Source organism: Artemia sp. Qi Xiang Cuo, chromosome 9 (genome assembly GCF_049724085.1).
Source record: "Artemia sp. Qi Xiang Cuo chromosome 9, ASM4972408v1, whole genome shotgun sequence".
NCBI classification, from domain to species: Eukaryota; Metazoa; Arthropoda; class Branchiopoda; order Anostraca; family Artemiidae; genus Artemia; species Artemia sp. Qi Xiang Cuo.
This window is the reverse complement of record NC_142802.1, coordinates 51836903-51853257: the sequence shown is the minus strand read 5'-3', so window position 1 is coordinate 51853257 and position 16355 is coordinate 51836903. Positions and strand designations below refer to the sequence as shown.

The 16355-nt window shown below is 38.3% G+C and overlaps 1 protein-coding gene across 2 annotated transcripts in view; it reads left to right on the top strand.

The window, feature by feature from the left end:
• Nucleotides 1–8686, top strand: part of mei-41 (ATR serine/threonine kinase meiotic 41) — a 137668-nt gene extending 128982 nt beyond the window's left edge. For both annotated transcript variants that reach the window (XM_089094682.1, XM_089094681.1), the window contains exons 23-26: nt 843–1041; nt 3913–4216; nt 4935–5142; nt 8472–8686. In XM_089094682.1, coding sequence (XP_088950808.1) covers nt 843–1041; nt 3913–4216; nt 4935–5142; nt 8472–8645 — 885 coding nt within the window. In that variant the 3' untranslated portion in view covers nt 8646–8686. The remainder of the gene's footprint in view (nt 1–842; nt 1042–3912; nt 4217–4934; nt 5143–8471) is intronic.
• The last annotated feature ends 7669 nt before the right edge of the window (nt 8687–16355 follow it).

Below are 16355 nucleotides of genomic sequence, written 5' to 3'. Positions count from 1 at the left end.
CCGGGCCCTGGGAGGTTGTGCCGATCCCGGAGTTTTTTTTATATGATCTTTGATCTATTTTTAACAAATTGGCTACCTCAAAATTTTTATCGGATGTATTTGAGGAAAAATGGCGTGGGGGGCTAGTTACCCTCCGATCACTTTTGACTCTTAAAAAGGGTACTAGAACTCTCGATTTGCAATGAAATGAGCCCCCTTTGAAGTTTATGCGACGACCCCTTCCATATGAAGTGCCTTGGGGAGAAAAAAAATAATAAAACATTGGAGCCATATGGACTTTACTATAGGCAACGCTATAGCGTTGTCTCTGATAATAAATATAACGTAGGGGAGATTTGGAGGAATGCTATCGCCTTTGAAGCCACGGAGAAGTGCTTTTTAGGTTAATTACCCTTCTTAACTAAATAAACTCTTTAGCTTCTAATCTGGGCAGTCAATGTTTCACTTGGTCGTTGTCTGTCAGAAAAATTGCGAAACAGGTGTGTGAGTGTGACTGGAGCTCCGAAAGTTAACTATCCCACCTTCTCCTTTCTTGAAACTAAAATAAAAAAGTTAACTGGAAAAAAAACTTTTTTGCTTTTTCGCTGGTTGTGTAAATGTATTTCTATGGAAATTGAAATGTCTACACAACCAATTATCTTTCTCTTACAGAATTAAAAGTTTGTTGTTCGTTTCCCTGTATTTTTGTAGGCTGCTAATTGCTTGACGAAATAGTATTTGGCTGCTAAGCTTGTGGGTATTTATGATTACTCCTCCGGTGAGACAAAGATGAATTTTCTATTGAAAGAATTTTCTCGCTCACGAATTTTTAGTTCTGGTTTGTTATTTACTTGTGTTTTTAGGTTGTAAATCGTTTGCTTCGTGGTGATACAGAAACGAGACGACGGGACCTTTACATAAGGACGTATTCGGTGGTTGCCTTAAATGAAGAAACAGGGCTGGTCGAATGGCTACCGAACCTTCATGGAATCCGTCCTATACTGTTAAAATTATATGCCAACCGTGGTTTCGGAAGTAGCGAATATAAAAAGTATATTCCAGGTAAATATTTCTGTAGTTTCATCGTGATCAAAACATAAGACTGAATCCGATGTTTTTATAACTTTACAGCAGAGCGATAATAAAGCTTTTTAGGCTGTTCAAGGGAAGTGTTCCTAATGATGGATTTAGTTGACATTTTCTGTTCATTATGCTTCATTTTATAATTTATAGTAATAAATGAAACTAAATTCACTCCATATATCTTCTCCTTAGTCAGCATCATCTCTTGACCTTCATTTATTCCTAATCTAAGCGACTTAGTCGTCTTAACATTAATTTTTAAACCGTTCTTGCACACTGAACTCTAGAAATTTCCAGAAATTCATTCATTTTGCTGACTTTTTTGTCTACTCAAGTCATCTGCATAATCTGAGTTTTTCCTTGTTATTTGATTTCATTCTTTCCCATAGCATTTGCCGTGTTCCTTTGAAAAATGTCCTTCGAACTTATCCATATAAATGGGAATAGAACACAAGTCTGTTGAACTTCTGATTCAGTACCAAACTAGCTACTAACCTTATTTCCTACTTTTACTGCACCGATATTGTAGAAATTGCTCTTATACAGAGAACTAAGCACTTTAATTTGTGTATCTGATACATTGTGCAAGAATATAACCTTCACTAAATATCTTCTGTCTACTAAATCAAACGTTTGTTTATAATACATAATGGTAAGGACTAAAGGAGTATGATGACTCAGGTGCTTCTGAATTTGATACCGCTTCAATGTCTCTGTAATTAATAAACTCACTTCTATCATTTTATTCACTCTTATTCATACCCGGATAAAACCACTGACCTACCCAATATGATTTTTTTTTTTTTTTTTTTTTTTTTTTGACAACTTTAGCTTATTATATGTGAGTGCCTTTTTTTCTTCGTTTAGATATTATGCGTTTCTCTGATATTTCTATGTTACTTTATAGTATATTTTAATTTGTTTTGAATTTATAATATAATCTCGTCGCTAAGGGACGGGTTATTGTCAAAGTTCTCGTTGGATTTGGAGAATCTGTAAGAAAATTGAAGTAATAATCAGGCTTGTTAAAGTAGATGATGTGCCCGTTTCTTATTAGAAGATCATATTCTGTTTGCTGCTAACCCCCCCCCCCCCGCCCCCTCCCTCGCTCTTTTGTGTTGGTGCGCTTTGGACTATTATAAATGTGCTGATGCTAAGAAAAACGAGCAAAAATGGGGTTTTAAAAGGCCAAATGAAAATACTGAAAAAACACAATAAAGCGAATATTTCGGGGGGACAAACGCCTCTCTTCTTCAGCGCGAAACGAAATAATGTATGTTGTTCGCTAGTATCCGTCGATGGCAGTTCATAATTTTTTGGATTTTGTGCAAATCGCGGATATTGGCGAATAACTCGCTCTTATGGTTGTTAGGTATTTAGTTTTAATTCTTATAATTTTTGGCTTTTATTGAATTTTATTCATCTTTCAAGTTTTTGGTTTTTTCTTTGGTTTTTTGGTTCTTTTCACATTGACTTTCCGCGTTTGTTTTTTTGTTGTTTTTTTCTTCGGCACTTTCCTTGGATGCATTATTTCGTTTCGCGCTGAAGAAGAGAGGCGTTTGTCCTCTCGAAATATTCGCTTTGTTGTGTTTTTTCAGTATTTTCATTTGGCCTTTAAAAACCCCATTTTTGGTCGTTTTTCTTTCTATATGTTATGTCAGGCCAATGTGGTTTAAGAAATTATCTTTGTACTAATGCTAATGCACCTGAGTACTAATTTTTGTGCTGTTTTGTTTACAGTTCATTTATACAGTCTATTATTCGGTTGTAATTGAATTCACAGATGTTAATTCAAAGACTATATGAAATTGATAAGAGAGAAAATTCAAGCCCATCTCTGGGGAGAAACGGCTACTAATGACATCGAACATCACCCAGCAAAATCATAAAATGAACTTTAAAACTATAACTACAAACATTAGATTAATGTTGTTTTTCACATCTGTTACTTAATTCAAAGATAAAAGAACCACATGTGCCAAAAGAATACAAAAGGTATACTTTGTATATTTGCTTTTCTTACTAGCTGGTGTTCAGCCCTAACACTTTCAAAAATGATAAAAAAAAATAACTTAATAACAAGAGCATCCACATACTTTTAGTTTATGTTCTGTTGGACCTAAATAAACTTAAATCTTTTAAATTATTGTATGCTTTTAAATAATAAAAATTAAGTTTTTAAAAACCGAATTGTTTCTGCTGCAGCCCATGGTAACCGCCAGGATTTCATCTTTAATCAATTTCGTGTGCTCTTTGTTTTAGTCCATATAATGAATATAATGTAAACATGAGCACTGGTTGTGCTCAAGGTAAATAGTTGCTCTATTGACTGAAATATAAATTAAAGTGCGCCCTATGCTGTTCCCATTTTGTTTCTAATATTAAAGTTAGCTGATTTGCTGTGTTTATTCTAAATAAAAGTTGAAAATGATACAAGTTCTATTGAAAATTCATTATTCTGTGTTCCTATAGAAAAAAAAAACAACAACGAGAAGCACATTGTGCTACTCAGAATTGGAACAGAAGCAAACAGAATATTCTACTACCATGTAACATCTGATATTCTGATGTTACATGGAAATTTCCTTAACTGTAAGCTCCCCTGGATCACAACGATTAAGCTTGCTGAAACATACCACTGACCCCCATCCCTAGCCAAAGGATTGGTGACACTATGACTTAAACCCCTGTCTTGAAGGACATAGATTTGCAAGTCAAGCGTACCATCCACTCAGCTAAGGTGGTTTATTACCCGCATTGTAGCCCACACTGAATTTCCTCCATATAAAGACACTCTTCATCAACTACGTCTGCGGAAGGGAAACTTGAACCTTTATCCTTTTTTTCTAGGTCTTAAAGACACTTTAGAAAGAAAAAAGGACCTGTATCGTGCTCTGTGTGCCCGGCTCCCACCGTGCCTCGGGGATTGGTTTCTTCATATGTTTCAAGATGCAAAAGCGTGGCTGGTTGCACGTCACAACTATGTACGAACTTCATCAGTTATTTCGCTTGTTGGGTTTATCCTTGGTCTTGGAGACCGTCACGGAGAGAACATTTTGATCGATTCCATGTCAGGGGATGTGTGTCATGTTGACTATAATTGTCTCTTCAACAAAGGTGAAACGTTTGAATGGCCAGAGCGAGTACCTTTCAGGTAAGCATTTGAATGCTAAGTGTAATTGCTATAATTTTACCTTCCTTTTTTGTCAACATTCTGAGGTATCTTACTTTTTGGCTTTGAAGAGGATAAAGCCATGTCTCGAAAATAAAGCCGCGTCTGGTGATCCTGATTCAATTCTGCTTGTTGCAAGTATGCGGGGGAGTTAATTTTCTTTGGCAGGAAGAGTTAATTACGTGAGAAGGATACCTCTCGCTCTCTCCTCTCTCCCTCTTACTCTTCCTTCCTCTCTCTCTCTCTCTCTCTCTCTTTCTATCTGTCTCTCTTACTATTTCTCTCTCTCTCTCTCTCTCTCTCTCTCTCTCTCTCTCTCTCTCTCTCTCTCTCTCTCTCTCTCTCTCTCTCTCTCTCTCTCCCTCTCTCTCTCTCTCTCTCTCTCTCTCTCTCTCTCTCTCTCTCTCTCTCTCTCTCTCTCTCTCTCTCTCTCTCTCTCTCTCTCTCTCTCTCTCTCTCTCTCTCTCTCTCTCTCTCTCTCTCTCTCTCTCTCTCTCTCTCTCTCTCTCTCTCTCTCTCTCTCTCTCTCTCTCTCTCTCTCTCTCTCTCTCTCTCTCTCTCTCTCTCTCTCTCTCTCTCTCTCTCTCTCTTCAGATTAAGGGGTTCAGGTGCCATTTAAAATGTTTCTAAGCAAACTATAGGGCTTTACACTTTTCACTTGCATTTGGACTGTGTGCATAAAACAAATTATAATTTTTAGGTTGACTAGAAATTTGATTCATGCCATGGGGGTCACTGGGGTCGAAGGAGTTTTCAGACAATGCTCTGAAGCAACAATGCGCGTAATGAGGACCGAATCGGATACGCTTCTTACAGTTCTCAGGCCTCTTGTTCACGATCCTTTAGTTGAATGGGCCAAAGCAAAGAAGGCATCTGTGAGTGATGATAGGGAATTCAAGAGTGAAAAGGTAATGCTTAGCTTATTTACTACTATATTAAGCATTGTCTGAAATTTTCTGGTATTTCTAACAAAAATATTTCGGCCAACAGTTTCTTCCTCTATTGACTCGATCTCTTTGGAGGCTCTACCGCAGTAGCCTAGTTTGTTTTTCTAATGGCTGAAGTGTTTTTGATGTCCTTAATTTATAGTGTGTAAATACTCTTTTTAGTCAAGCCCAAATAGTATGGGTAACTTGTAAGAGTGAAAACTAGCGCTAGTGTCAGAAAAAGATATGAACGCCATCTAGTGTTTGTGATTTTTTCAAGCTTGACACTTCGTATTTTTTCAAGGTTTGTAATCGTTTTTCTATCAGGAACTGAGATCAGACACTTACTTTAACTCTAATTTTATGAACTACACAAATTAAAGCTGGTAAATGCTGCTAATTCATTGTAAATGTCTCGCTTTTTACTTCAAACATTGTTACCATTTTTTTTATTTAACATACGTAGCTTGAAGAGAGCATAAATTTTGTAAGTAACTAGCTAGATTTAAAGGCTGTGTGGTACTGGAAGCTGTGTTATAATGCTGTCCTAAGTCATTGCAGGGCTCTAAAGTAATTTACTCTTGTCAGAAACTCTTTAAAATAATTCTGCAGGGAAAATACTTGGAAGTATAAGTTATTCAGGATTTAAAAGGAAGTGTTCCATAGATTCACTAGGACACATTAAAAGCTATTTTATTCCTTGTTTAACAAGTTACTCCTCATGCACTACAGAGGGAAAATCTAGGCTTTATCGCTAATATATAGTTTTTCTCTTTCAGTCTTGTAATATACTCTCAACTCCTCACTTTCAAGAATTTAGTAGTAACGTTATTTCTTATGTCTATGTTTCTAATTACTGTTGTTTCCTCTCTATTTCGTATTTGATTTGACGTGTAATTTCTTTATTTTCTCTGTCAGTTTGGTGCTGATATTCTCCTAAAATTTAACCCAGAAGAGCTGGAAAGAGCAATCTTGGCATTTTCGGGGAAGAGAAAGTTGTAGAGGACAATGACGACGAGAACTGATTTTCCGAGGCTTAGAAAACTTCTATACATACTACCTTCTTAACGAAAGTCTCCAAACTCACTTGAATCTGTAGGAACATAGCTAGGTTTAAAAAGACGCCCCCCAAATTGTAGGTGGCTTGCTTTTAATGCCCAAATACTAGCAATGTTTGTTTTTAGAAGTCAGGCATTATCCCCCTCCCCCGTACAAAGGAAAAAGATGGTATTAAAAGGTAAAACTTTTGAATGAACTGGTCAAAACCTCCAATGTTTAAGATTTTTCCTGAACACAGGAGACAGCTAGTATATTCAATCCAGCTGATTATTAGGATTCTTATGGACCAACCCTTCATTGATGCCAATTCACAGAAATGTAGGGGGGAAAAGGTTTTTTTTTTTTACTTAAAATGCTAAAAAATATTTTGAAAATTCAAGGGTAAGGGGTACTATTTTGTTCTCCTTGGAAAAAAATATCATTCAAATTCTACCCCCTCCCCCCCCCAATTGACTATCCTACCATCCTTCTATGCAGTATTACAGTTTTTACGATTTTCCTTTTTCTATATTTTACTTAGTTAGTGGTCTTTTTACTTGTTGAAACCTGTACCTCCACTTAAATATGTTTGACTATCCGTGTTGTTTCAATGTTGTATGGCTTTAATCATGCCTTGGGACCGTTTCTACGGGTATCATTGGTAATTATTAATATCTCTTAATTGTATTAATAAACATATGCGTGTTTGTCGCAATCTCCGATGGATTCAGTTATCCTTGGTAGCCATGTCTGCCGTTGGAAAAACTGACAGTTATTATTTCTATGGTATCAAAACGATCGCACTTTTTGAAAGAACTTTAAGAAAAAAAAAGAGAGTCTGATAATGTCTAAACAATTGCATTCTTAGTTAATATTTTCAGGTTGCGCAGCTTCACGTGTCATAACATAATGAATTACTATTATACTCAATGAGCAGAGGAAGTGCAAACACGGAAAAAGTGATAATTTGATAACTTCTGGCAAAGGCTATAAAATTCTACATTTTTGTATATAGGAACTTGAAGCCTCTACATTATGATTTTGATATGCTGAATCTGATAGTGTGACTTTCATTCAGACTGCTTATTTTTTGGGGATTTTCTTCGTCCTTTAAGATCGCTTAACTTTTTAGGGTTGTTTGCAGGCCTGTAGGTCTTATCAAACTTAATGAGCTTTATATATTTGGAATCAACATAAAAAGCAAATTTTTTGTTGTATCTATTGTTATCAAAATTCTCTTTTTAGATTTTTGGTTACTATTGAGCCAAGTCGCTCCTTACTTAATGTTTGTTACCACACACTGTTCGATATTTAAATAGGGAATTCAAAGGAATAGGCTAAATTAAGCTCAATAAAAAATGTCTCCAAGCCGTTGAGCAATTATGACGCATAGATCTACACCAAAACGAGTAAGACTTGGTGGATCGCGCAAAAAAATTTTTTTGTGCGAAAAACGTAGCAGAGTGAATCAAGAGTAAGTAAGTAAGGTAAAAATTGAGTTGGATTAAGGGTAGAACATTATCTGGCTTATTTTTTAAAGGCTCTGGTTTACTTTTGGGTTTGTAATTGGCAGCATTGGCTACATTTAAAGAAGAAGCAGCATAGAGTCAAGCTGATGATAAATCAGCTCAAACATCAATTAACTGTAGTAAAAAGTAGTACTTCTATGTTAGTAAAAAAGGTAAGAATTCTTAACTATGTCCACTTAAAGTCTATTGCTTTGTACACCCAGTAAAATTCTAGTTTAGCTACTTTGCACTATCTTGGAAAGGGGTTAGGTTAGGAAAATGGAACTTTCAGGGTTTAATCTATATACTAAAGTATATTGGGGGGAAGAGGGGGAGTCCTTAACTCATCCCTCTATATAATGCAGATTATTGCACATTGCTGCTGATTTTTTGCTCACATTTCATCCTATATTACTCTTATAAGCATAAATCTGCACTTACCTCAAGAAATATCAGCTTTTAACCTTGCTTGTAGTAGGCTACACTTAAACTCATTAATTATCCTGTAAGCTAATAATATTGGTATTTTTTCTATGGTATCAAAACGATCGCACTTTTTGAAAGAACTTTAAGAAAAAAAAGAGAGTCTGATAATGTCTAAACAATTGCATTCTTAGTTAATATTTTCAGGTTGCGCAGCTTCACGTGTCATAACATAATGAATTACTATTATACTCAATGAGCAGAGGAAGTGCAAACACGGAAAAAGTGATAATTTGCAATTCTTAACATTGCTGTTAGCTAACTTTTTTTGTTGCTTTTAAGGCAATGGAAGTTGTTCGGAACATTGAGCTACGTCTGCAGGGAGTGATTGTCTCGCGCTTTCGGAAAAGTTCTCAGAAGCTAAGCATTGAAGGTCAAGTGAATCAGCTAATACTTGAAGCTAGCTCCGAGGAAAATCTTTGTCAAATGTACTTCGGATGGGCACCATATTTCTGATCCTTTTTATTATAATTTCCTTTTTGTATTAAACATTCTCTCCTTTTTTTATTATTACCTTTTCAGCCAAAATTTAACAATTATCGAGTAATCATAAACATTAGTCATGGTAAAATTAGTCGTTGCAGTATTGGTGGTGGCTGGCACGTTTTTGTGCTTTCTTTAAAGCTGAAATTTTCTTATGTGGGCTGAGTGATTTCGTAATTCAAATTTAAGTCAACATCGCAGCAACAAAGTGAGGTTTCGGGGTGAACAATTAGTAAATCTTGAAAATAAATTAATAAAATTTTCTGAAAAAGTTTTCACCGTTAATTCATCCTGCAACAATTGCCATAACATTATGATCAGATCTTCAATCTTTATCCTGATTCCACAATTTTGTATTTTATTAGTTTGCTTGTGCTGATTGTGGTGGTTTTAGACAATACTTGTTGTGAAAAAATAACAGATACATTTACACTCTTTTGACTTATTTAAATTGTAAAAGCAGAAGTAGCAATAGTAGTAACCCCCAAAAGTTTCAACTTAATACCCCCAGTCGTTCTAGAGATATTGCTGAGGTGTCTTATTAGCAACCATATATACGGTGCCTTTTGATTTAGTTTTTAAGCAACATTTAGTTTTAAAGAATAATAGGTCAATTGCATAATTGTGGGGGGTTGACATACCCAATATCCCTAGAGACATAGTTGCTGGAACGTTCTACTATGCTGAACAAAATGGCTGTTTCGGAATTTTGACTGGATGTGTTTGGAAAATCAATGGGCTGGAGAGAAGGGGTGTTTGCCCTCCAGTCTCTTTTTACTGTTAAAAAGGGCCTAGAACTTTTAATTTCGAATCGAATTAGATCCTTTAAATGTTTCAATGATATTTCTAGCTGTTATAGAGCGGCACTACCTATGATATTGCTTATATGCCCTTTTGAAAACCTCCATGCATATATTTTTTCGTTTAATTGAAACCCCTCCTAAACTTTCTCGAAAAGTTTCACCTTAATACTCTTAGCGTCATGAGTTACAGTAACTATAGTGGTATTAATAACAGTATACGCATAGTGCCTTCTGGCTAGTTCGAAATCCGCCACAACTTACCCTTAAAGGGCTAACTTAATAAAGGTAAGTCGTTCTTGAGATATTGCTTTGTCACCTTTTTGAAACTCCATGTGCTCATAGTTTGTTTTGATGTAGTTCAACATCCGCCTAAACATTCCCTAAAAGCTTTGCCTTAATACTCTTAGCTTGTGCAGCAGTAAAAGTAGCTGTATGCGCATAGCACCTTTGGTTTCTTCAACATCCCCTTCAACACACACTGAAAGTTTCAGCTTAAACCCATCAACCGTTCCTGAAGCATTTCTGATACGTCCGCTTGACAACCTGTGTAGGCATAGTTTGTTTCGATTCAGTTCCATACAGTTTCAATACACTCCAAAGTTTTCGCCTTAATACACTTAGTTTTAATAGCAGCAGTAGTAGTAGCAGAAGTAGTACAACTAATAGTAGCAGACTTAGCTTTAGTGGCAGTAGTAGTAGTAGAAGTAGTAATGATAGTAGCAGTAGTAGAAGTATGAGTAGAAGCAGAAGCATTAGGATGCAAATATTTTCTTTTGGTTAGTTCAACATTCCCCACAACAAGCCCTGTTAGTTTTAATTTCACACACCAAACTGTTCCTAAGATAGTACTGTTACGCCCTTTTGACAACCTGCATACAGATGGGGTGTGTTGTGATTCAGTTCACCTCCCACTCCAACCTCCCGACCTCCAAGGTGGGAATCAGGGCCTGATAAGCACGAGTACTCCCAAGCTATGGTTGGGGCTTCGGAGCGAGGATTCACGCCCCCGTCCCTAGCGAGCCGGAGGAGAGCCCTAAGTTGCACCTCACAGCGGTGGAGTGGTGTAACATTCTATTGGTAGCCTAGCCTGACAAATAGAATGTTTAACGCGACGGGGCGCCAAGGGTCTGGGGAAACCTTGGTCAAGCCAATTCCCATGAAACACCAATGGATATTGAAGGTCAAATGTAGAGATATACTACTACTACGGTGTTCGCGGTAGCCGACGCGGACCAAGTCAGGGTGGTGCCTGGCCCGACAAGTATGCAAGCCGCCTGATCAAGAAAACATCTAAATATTGGCGTGTGGAATGTTTGCAGCTGCAAGCTGGAATCCACGCAACTGCTCCTTGCGAGGGAGCTGCAGAAGTATAAAATCAACGTTTGTTGTCTGTCAGAAACGAGACTGAATGATGTTCTTTCCAAAAAGTTGACCTTTTCCGAATCTGACTCATTCCAGATCTACAACTCGGGTCCCAAGGATGGTTCTGGCCAACAAAGAGTTGGGTTCATGCTAGACAGTCCTACTGCATCATGCGTCACCCTTGGGAGCCAGTGTCACCAAGGATCGCCATGATGATACTGAGAGGCCACATTAGACACATAACCATAATCGCTGTGTACGCTCCGATAAGAGACAGCAGTGACGTGGTCATAGATGCCTTTTATTATGACCCACAAAGAATCATCGACAAGACACCAAGGCGTGACATACTCTTTGTCGCTGGAGACTAGAACGCCCGGCTTGGCAGAGTAGACCCCGACACAGCAGCAGTTATTGGCCGCCACACCATTGGTGACAGATGCATCAATGGAGAAAGGCTCTTACAGCTAGCCAGATACAACAACCTATGCGTCACGAACACTCTTTGAGCAGAAGAGACTCCACCTCGTTACATGGCGTTTGAACGATGGCGTAACAACAGCTCAGAACGACCACATCTCTGTCAGCAGAAGATGGAGGAGCTCCTGCACAGATACCATGGTATGCAGAGGAGCAGATACAGAATCTTTAAATGGGTCCGATCACTTACTCCTCAATTGCAAAGTCCATCACCGCCTTAGTAGGCAGAAGTGACAGAAGGCAGGGAAGCGCTTCGGTGTGTCGAAACTAAGAATGCCCGGAAATCAAAGCCGACTTCGAGTTAAAGCTAAGCAACTGGTTCGAAGCCTTGAACTGTCTTTCACACGTCGACTAAGAATGGACGCAGATAAAAATTGCGACACAGGACGTAGCTGAGGAGGGGCTTGGCCACACAAAACGAAAACAGCGAATCGGGATCTCTGACTACACCATAGAACTAGTCGAGAAGAAACGACCCCTCGTGGGAGGTGCAAAAGAACCCTTAAAAGTAGCCCGCAAAGCAGTTAAACGGTCACTGAAACGGGACAAAGAACAGTGCTGATCTGGCGAATGAGTTGGAACAAGCGTCCAAGAGCCACAACAGCAGGAAAATGTTCAAACTGCTGAAAGAAGCGACAGGAAAAGCTCCTGTAGCGGTTGACACACTGAAAGATAAGTCTGGAGAGCTCATCCGTACAGAAGAAGAACGCATAGAACGCTGGCGAGATAATTTTTCTGAGCTACTGAACCCTGTCAAATCCCCATGCGATCTACCTGCCTTCTCGAGTGCAGCTAGAGAGCCCTACGCAATAAACCTTGATCCGCCAAGTATTGCGGACGTACTGAAAGCGATGAAGTGCATGAAAAACAATAAACCTCCAGGAGAGGATGGGATCCCTTCTGAAATTTTCAAGTCCTCACCAACTCTACTACGCCGCCTAACCGACCTGTTTGTCCAGGCATGGACGACGAAGACCTTCCCAAAAGACTGGAAAGTATCAATCCTCGTTCCGCTATACAAAAAAGGAGATAAGGTCATTTGCGGAAACTATAGGGGTATCTCGCTGATCGACCATGCCATGAAGATCTTCTGCGTCATTCTTTTGAATCGATTCAAAGACGCACGAGGCAAGTTAACCCGTCCGGAACAAGCAGGCTTCAGACCAGGTAGAGGCTGTCCAGAACAGATATTGACGATTCGCCTCATCCTTCAGCAGTACAACAGGTTTCATCTACCCCTTCTCACCGCCTTTATTGAGTTTTTAGCTGCCTTCGATTCTCTCATCAGAGAGAAGAGCTATGGAGAATTATGGCTGAAGACGTTGGGCCACAGGAACTCATTGATATACTCCGAAGTGCGTATAAGGACACTGAGACTTGCTTCCGTGTTTCCGGCAATGACACTCCTAAGTTTCCAGTGGAGTTTGGGGTAAATCAGGGATGCCCCTTTCGCCTATATTATTCAACTACGCGATAGCTGGATCATGAATAATGCAATGAGAAACCACAGTGGAATAGTCTTTGGACAAATAGCTGGTTTCCTACAGTCCCTGAAAGATCTGGACTTCGCAGACGACGTTGCTGAGCTGGAAACTACCGCCAACTGCTTACAAGACATGATCAGCGATACCTCTGAGGTCTCAAAGCGCATCGGACTTGCCATCAGCGGCGCAAAGACTAAAGTATTGGCTCTCAACCAACCTGCTCCTTGCCGGGTTGCCCTCGACGGTGAGCCAATAGAAAACGTCGAGGCATTCAAGTATCTTGGCTCTATCATAGCACCAGATGGCGGAGCTGAAAGGGATATCTCTGCCTGCATAGCAAAAGCCTGGAGAGTCTTTACTAGTCTGTAAAAAGCACTATGGACCAGACGAGAGATCGCAGCCAAAACAAAAGTCAGAATCTATGTTGCAACTGTTCGAGCAGTACTACTGTATGCTTGCGAGACTTGGCGGATCAAGGCGGAAGACACGAGAACTTTGGACGTGTTCGACCACCGCTGCCTTCGTTACATCCTCTGCATTAAGAGATGGGACAGGATTTCCAATAGTGAATTAAGGAGTCGCTGTGGCCAATCAGAAGAGCTATCGCTTATCATTAAAAGACGTCGCCTGAAGCTTCTCCGCCACACATTGCGCCGTCCCGAAGGTGCTATATGTCGAGACGTCCTTGTCTACGAACCAGCCCCCTCCTGGAAACGTAAACCAGGAGGACAAAAGAAGAACCTGTGGCAAAAATTCAAGGAGAACCTGGAACCGTGGGAAGGATTCAGGAGACACGGTCGGAGATGGGGCAAAGACTGGCTGAAGATCGCCGGAGAAGCTGCAGCCGAGGTACAAGTGGTCGTCGGAAGTTATCCCAAGATCCTTTGATGCCGGGCAGGACAATTCACGTCTGGTTCCCGCCGAAATCAAAAATGAAAAAATCAATCCCCCCCCCTCAAAACTCCTTGAAAATTTCACATTCATACCCTTAGCTATATTTGTAGTAGTAGTCACAGTAGTAGCGTTAGTATCACTAGTAGCAATATTAACTGCTCTCCCGGCATTTACAGCAACTGCATTAGTGTTAACGTATTGTCTTTGGCTCAATATCAAATACTTTGTGATAACCCCTTAAATGTGGAACTCGACACAATTAGCCGTTGCTATTACACTAGTGATAATTGCTTTTGATAACCTGTATGTTCATATACTTCTTGAAATTTTCATCTCAATGCTCTTAGCCTTACAAGTAGTTGCAATAGAAATATTTGTAGTAGTAGTAGTAAATGTAGCAGTGATAGTAGTATAAGTAGTAGCGTGCATATATTGCCTTTTGGTCGGATATTCTTCCCTTTCAAGCATTCTCTAAAAGTTCCAACTTAATACCCAAATCAATTCTTGAGATACGCTCTTTTGACAATGTACATACACATAGCATATTTAGATTTAGTTCAAATTTCCCCTCAGTATTGTAAATTGACTAGTGTGGTGGTAGTAGTGGTGGTAGTTGTAGTAGTAATGGAAGCATGCAAATACTTCCTTTTCGATCATCTCGCTTATCATTTTCTAAAATTTCCAAATTAAAATACTCAGTCGGTCCTGAGTTACGCTCTTTTGACAATCTGTATTCACTTAGTGTTTTGATTTATTTCAACACTCCACTTAACATTCCCTGACAGGCTCATCTGAATGCCCTTCATCTTTTAGGAAAGTAAAGTTCAAAATACATACTTTTCTCAATAACATGTACTGTATGTAAACAATGGATGAATTGCCTTGAGGACTGTGGGAAGGCTGACATCCCCAAAGAGATAATTAGTGGATCTTTCAACAATGCTGAGCAATATAGCTATGTTGCGGTGGAAGTTATAGGGAAAAATTTCCACGGAGGGGATTTTTGGCATGATTTAAAAAACGATCAAAAAGTAAATAAAAAATAAGTCTTTTTTCAGGTGAAAGTCGGCTAGGGAGAGTTTTCTAGGCAGAATTGTCAGATAAAATATCCCGGGGGTAATTTTCGGCAAGGATGGAATTGTCCGGAGGAATGTCCCAGGGCGGGGGGGAGGGATTTTACATTGGAAGAACTATCCATTGAGAAGTTTTTCGTGGGGCGGGGGATTTTCCATTGAGGGGGACACGGATTTCCCGACATTATTTGAAAAACGATCAGAAATTAGAATAAATTTTTTTTCAACTGAAAGTAAGGAGCCACATTAGAATTTAAAACGAACAGAAATTACTCCGTTGATAAGGGGGGACACCTCCTCTTTAATTCCTTGCTCTTAACACTAAAGCTTGACTTTTTGCTCCAATTCTTTAAGAACGACTCCTGAAACACAGTGGCCGTTTAATTAGAATTAAATAAAAAAAACAAGTTTTTTAAACTGAAAGTAAGGAGCGACATTAAAACTTAAAACGAACAGAAATTATTCCGTATATGAAAGGGACTGTCCTCTCCTCAACGCCTCGCTCTTTACGCTAAAGTTTTTTATTGTTTTAAAAAATAAAGTTGTGAGACAGAGTCAAACTTTAGCGTAAAGAGCGAGGCGTTGAGGCGAGGACAGTCCCTTTCATATACGGAATAATTTCTGTTCGTTTTAAGTTTTAATGTCGCTCCTTACTTTCAGTTTAAAAAACTTGTTTTTTTTATTTAATTTTTGAACGTTTTTGAATAAATGCAGGTTTTGATCTTGGCTCACCGTACATGAATAATTAAGAAAAAAATGTCATATTAATTTACTTTTATTTAGTTAAATGGCTTTCTCTAAACTTGTTTAATTTTATTTACGAACGTTTTTATTAGTAATAAATATACGTATATGAAAGAGACTGTTCCCTCCTCAACGTCTTGCTCTTTATGCTAAAGTTTTTTATTGTTTTAAAAAGTAGAGTGGTGAAAAAGAATCTAACTTTAGCGCAAAGAGCGAGGCGTTGAGGAAGGGACACCCCCTTTCGTATACGGAGTAATGGCTGTTCGTTTTAAGTTTTAATGTCACTCCTTACTTTCAGTTAAAAAAACTTGTTTGTTTTATTAAATTTTTGAACGTTTTTGAATAAATGCAGGTTTTGATCTTGGCTCACCGTACATGAATAATTAAAACAAAATTTTCATATTAATTTACTTTTATTTAGTTAAATGGCTTTCTCGAAACTTGATTAATTTTATTTACGAACGTTTTTATTAGTAATAAATATACGTAACTTACGAATTAACTTACGTAACGAACTTCTATATTCATATATTTTTAATTTGTTTATTAGGGGGTTCGCCCCCTAGTCAATACCTTGCTCTTTAAGCGAAAGTTCGAATTTTGTTCCAAGTCTTTAAAAATGACCGCTTAATCACAAAGGCCGTTAATTAGAATAAATAGCTCTTATGAAAGTACTAAAAAATCTTTGGCTTAAAGACCGAGGTATTGACTACGGGGTGAACCCAATAATATATATAATATTTTCTGTTCGTTTGAAGTTTCGATGTTGCTGCTATTGCAGTTGAAATACTTGTTTTTTTATATTAAATTTCTGATCTTTTTTTAAATAATGCTGGGAAGTCC